This window comes from Penaeus japonicus, unplaced genomic scaffold (assembly GCF_977035675.1).
Source record: "Penaeus japonicus unplaced genomic scaffold, GWHDUDI00000001_assembly GWHDUDI00000011, whole genome shotgun sequence".
NCBI lineage: Eukaryota > Metazoa > Arthropoda > Malacostraca > Decapoda > Penaeidae > Penaeus > Penaeus japonicus.
Genome location: NW_028234413.1, coordinates 24,545,444 through 24,550,443, shown reverse-complemented (window position 1 = coordinate 24,550,443; position 5,000 = coordinate 24,545,444). Strand labels below are relative to the sequence as shown.

The 5,000-nt window shown below is 36.4% G+C and overlaps 1 protein-coding gene and 1 long non-coding RNA gene across 2 annotated transcripts in view; both read right to left on the bottom strand.

The window, feature by feature from the left end:
* ScpX (Sterol carrier protein X-related thiolase) overlaps positions 1 to 5,000 on the bottom strand; it is a 25,703-nt gene that overhangs the window by 19,867 nt on the left and 836 nt on the right. Inside the window, exons 2-3 of the mRNA XM_043033887.2 lie at positions 2,377 to 2,506; positions 1,620 to 1,813 (exon numbers count right to left, since the gene is read on the bottom strand). Of these exons, the coding sequence (XP_042889821.2) occupies positions 1,620 to 1,813; positions 2,377 to 2,506 (324 nt within the window). The remainder of the gene's footprint in view (positions 1 to 1,619; positions 1,814 to 2,376; positions 2,507 to 5,000) is intronic.
* The window catches only part of LOC147470979 (uncharacterized), a 1,694-nt gene continuing 448 nt past the window's right edge, over positions 3,755 to 5,000 (bottom strand). Inside the window, exon 2 of the long non-coding RNA XR_015191376.1 lies at positions 3,755 to 4,022. This is a non-coding gene — a long non-coding RNA (uncharacterized LOC147470979). The remainder of the gene's footprint in view (positions 4,023 to 5,000) is intronic.

Genomic DNA, 5,000 nt, shown 5'->3' with positions numbered 1-5,000 from the left:
TAGGTTTTGGACGTTAAGCTAGCACGGTATTACGGTAATTATAGTAATTATGACTGCAGTAGCCATCATCACTCATTCCTTTTTCATAGTAAAATAAAATAGCACAGTGATCCAAAATCCCCAAACGTCATGTATGTCAGGACGCCCGTCGTCAGGCCAAAGCTCCTACGTCGAGTATGTCATGACACCCGTCCGCTATGGGTTAAATAGCGAAAACATGCATTTTAGTAATTTCTAACTAGGATGTGAAGGAAGTTCAAAATCATTTTGAAATAAAATTATATGGAAAAATAGTTGTATAACCTAAAAATATAAATATCCTATTCAGTGGTATCATCTTTCTCAATATATTCTATCAACTGACAACCATGTCAGTTCTGAACCTGTAAATTACACTCTTTTCTGTAACAACTTTAGCACAACCTCTTGTTTTTGCAGTGCTGCTAAGCATCATGATCCTAGGAAACTAATTATATAGCCATATGGTAATGATTGCAGCCTTTTTCACTATCTTTCATTTACTCATTCTAATACAGGAGTCTTTTTTATGTGTTAATAATGTGAGAACAATGAGAATATCATATCCATAGCATATACATCAGGTGAAGCTCCCTTACACTAAAATAAAACCTCTTCAGTGCTACACAGGTGGCATTCATTCCTGTCCTGAGGAACAGACAAGCAAATCTATCCGGCCAGAGCGGGCAAATAGTCCGAGGCATTAGGCTTACGCATTTGAAATACCCCGGTGTTTAGACTATTTGGGGCCAAAACAGCCCCTTTGCCAACAGGGTTAAGCAAAATGGGTTTCACCTAAAATCCAAAACCTTGATGGCAGCACTTTCTCCTAGCTCTAGCAGGAGAGAGAGCCTTGAAAAGCACCCATCCACACTATCATTAGAAAGCAATGGCACACAGCAAATTGCCCACCTCTTGTTCTAAAGTACCGCTGATGAAGGATCTGCAGGCAGAACGAGAAGAGTAAGGTGACTCAAACCATGCCCAGTGTCTACAATGTGCCCCTGTGCCAGTAAAGCTGCCTTGTACTGTGGCACTAACAGTCATAAATAAAGTTGCTTTCCATCCACCCATAAAACAGCAATATTTTCATCACACTGAGTATAAAGAAAATTAGCTAATAAACCCTATACTACAATTTTAGTCAACTGCAGCATTAATAAAGCTTGTCATATGACACATATAAGTTTCTTAATACAATAAAAAACAAAAAAAAATGACAAACACAAAATTGGCTCTAGTTTTACAATGAGTGACTGAAAGAGAGTGGGAAAGGCATGTTAAGTGAAGCTGCCTCACTCTGATATAAAATCCATCCTGGAGACTGGGCAACCAAATCTTTCCCAGTCTGCAATGGGTTAATGATGAAGATGAAGACTCTTATGGTATAATCTTATCATTACAGAGAACTAACAAGCCCATTTTATCATAACCATGCTGACTTTAACCCCTAAAAGCTTGTTTTAGCATCTTTGGGAAAATCATAAGATCATAAGACATAATCCTTTATCCTAGCCTCTACTCTTAAAAATAAACAAACTCCAAAAATAAACTGAAGGGTAGAATCCAGTCACGCTAAGCAATCAATTAGCACAACATACCTTTGCTTGCAGAGACCCTCTTTCCATCTTTTCAAAGCCAACTGCCAGTACACACTCAGCCTGGCCTCCTGCAATAATGTTCTTTGCCAGCAAAAGTGCTGTGGATCCAGTCGAACAGTTGTTGTTGACGTTGTACATTGGTATGCCTGTCATACCAACCTCATACAAGGCACGCTGACCACATGTTGAATCACCTAATGGATAATGTTATATGTTTACTCAGGAATTCAAAGTGCATATAGACACAGACACACAGACACATAGACACATAGACACATAGACACATAGACACATAGACACAGACACACAGACACACAGACACACAGACACACAGACACACACACACACACACACACACACACACACACACACACACACACACACACACACACACACACACACACACACACACACACACACACACACACACACACACACACACACACACACACACACACACACACACACACACACACACACACACACACACACACACACACACACACACACACACAGAGTGTATGTGTATACATATCCAAGTTCACTCACATAAATACAATTTCTAATACATGTTAGTACAGAAATAAATACACATACAATAATAGTACAATTCATTTAATCAAATGAAAATGAAGGAAAACTTGTGTGGTTTTCCATTACATAAAAAATAAAGTTTCCAGCAATATAGCTCATTCCTATTATAGACAAAGCTAGACCTATAAAGAATGTTCAAGAAAGGTTGCACAATATTACATACCATACACATATCCAATGGTAGCTTGCTGGATCTTATCATATGAGAGTTTTGCATCAGTTAAGGCTTTGCCCACAGATTCTTTCACCATCTGAGGGTAACCAAAGTCTTCTCGTCGACCAGGTTTCTCAAACTGGGAAAAAAAAATGTATTAGAAGATTTTGTACTTTTCATAAATAAAACAGAAAAAAATATTGTAAATATTTACTCAGGCAATCATTATGATTTTTTTTATATAAAAGCATAATCTATCTCTTTTAGACCTACTCTAAAATGAAAATTCTGATAAAACTATGAAATTTTGAATTCAATAATTCTTATCACATTATCCCATTTATTTTTTGTGGAATGGGAAAATTGGAAGGGAAAAATTCAAAAGAAATACAATTTGAGCATGTATTTCCTTTGAATAATAAAATGTAAACAAAAATGTGACTATTGCAACTTTTTACCCTTAACCCATTAGCAGCAGATGGCACGATTTGTTGCAAAGGCAGAGTCGGTCATAGACGCGGATGGTACCGTGCCAGACATGTAAAACAGCCATCCTACTGCACAATCATTTTTTTAATACCGCAACCCATGGGTTAAATTCAACAACATAATAAATACTAATATTCTGTTAGAATCTTCTCAATAAATATTTCCCATGACAAAAAAAGAAGTAATTAGATAAATATTTTTATACTGTATTCTAATGTTATAAACAAGCTATTTCAAAATGTGTATTTAGAAGCAAATTTGATAAGGTCACAAATCTGCTTATATCATAACACTGATAACTCTGATAAGAGATAAACTCTGAAGTGCATATAGCACATCATTCCTTGGGTAAATATAATGCTGCTTTCTATAATTAATATACAGTTTATATAAAAAGTGGCCTAACAAAACTGAAAATAACAAAAGCTGACAGTGTCAAGAAAGAGGAACTGAAGGACAAGAGAACAAAAAGAAGAGAAACAAGTAAGAAACAAGACAGGAAAGAACAAGATAAAATAAGGGAGAAAATAAAAGATATACAATTTGAAGTATAGACTTTGAAAAAATAGTTCTTGCAGATGACAGCTGAATCCTATACAGTGACCCTACAAGTTTGGCACAGCTTACTTCATGTATTGGATGCCCTCCCTTACACCAACAATGGGACATCTAAAGGAGGCAAATGTATGAGCTTTGCACTGCAAAGCAAGCACAGTCAGTCCCCTCTGAGTTAAAATTCATACTATCCAAAGCATTCCTTAACCCTATGACGACGGTGCGTCACACTCGTGTGACACAGCCAAACTCCCCATGCCGGGGCGTCATGCCAGTGTGATGATTTCAATGCAATATTGCAATCGCCCGGCATAGGGGTCTTCGCGTAGCGAGTGCCCCGTCGGGAAAGGGTTAACTTATGAAATAGTCACACCTGATTCCCCTTCAATTTCTGTTAAAAGTCATACATTGCATATCTTGTATAATTAATTAATCATGCAAGTTTCCATTTGCTTTTAATGGGACAACTTAGAACCTCAGTGTCAGATATAATGTATTTGCCTGGTCTACCTCTTGCAGAAAAGACCATCTGGAAGGAGATTGGTTGAGCTTGAGGGCAGCTGTTGCCTCAAGAGCTTGAAGTTCCTTTTCCCATCTTCTTTGTTCCATGACTGTGATGGCAAATTCATCCTTGATATTACAATGCTAAATGAGTGATTTACTCAACTAAGTGATCAATATTAGTTGCAATATTGTAAAATTGCATAGATTTCCATAATTGCATAGAAAAATGATCTGGGGCTTTAGTCAGCTCCAAAGCCTAATGTTTGGCCAAGAAAAGATTGTGTAGGGTATTTTGGCATTGGGGAGTCTTGAGATATATAGTGCAGAAACTCTAAGGCATTAACTTCTTGAAAAGCTTGTTATTTCACTGAAATATAGAGTAAACCAATATGTGACTCTATCAAGGAGCAGCTGCCATGGACATGGACTGATAAGTACCCAACTTTTAAAGGCTTCTTTTCAAAATCTATTTCATGATATAATATCAGAAAGAGTTCTAATGATCTAATTGTTCAAAATACTAAGTTTTCATATTTCCTACATTCTTGAATAATAATAGCATGTGGCTATATCTTTATTAAAATAGAAACAAACTGAAAATTCTGATAAGCAAAATAAATATCAATCCTGTAAAGTTTTTAATTGTCAGATTACTGTAATTAGAAAATGTACCCTCAGATTACTGTTGCCAATGCAACTTTCTTATCTCTTTATTATCATGAGCTAGTAGATGTCAAGATCTTAGATTGTTTGCTTTTATTTTTACTGTCAACAAAAGGTGAAAATTACATTTATGAAGACTACCAGTGTTACCTAAGGGATAGCCATAAAAGCTTTTGCAGGACCTGCATCCACTGGCAGTGCTTGCAAGATACAAGTCAGCATTTACCAGTGCTAGTACATCTATGATCAATGAAAGATGAAAGATGAAGGATTCTTTCATTTCAAGTGCTTTGCTGAGGTGTAATTTTATAGTATAAAAATACAAAATGTGCCACTTGAGATTTTTTCTTTATGTGAACATCCCAGGGCAATTGCAGTTTTTTGTTATTCTTTGTTGAGGCATATAGGTTGCCAATTCTTTT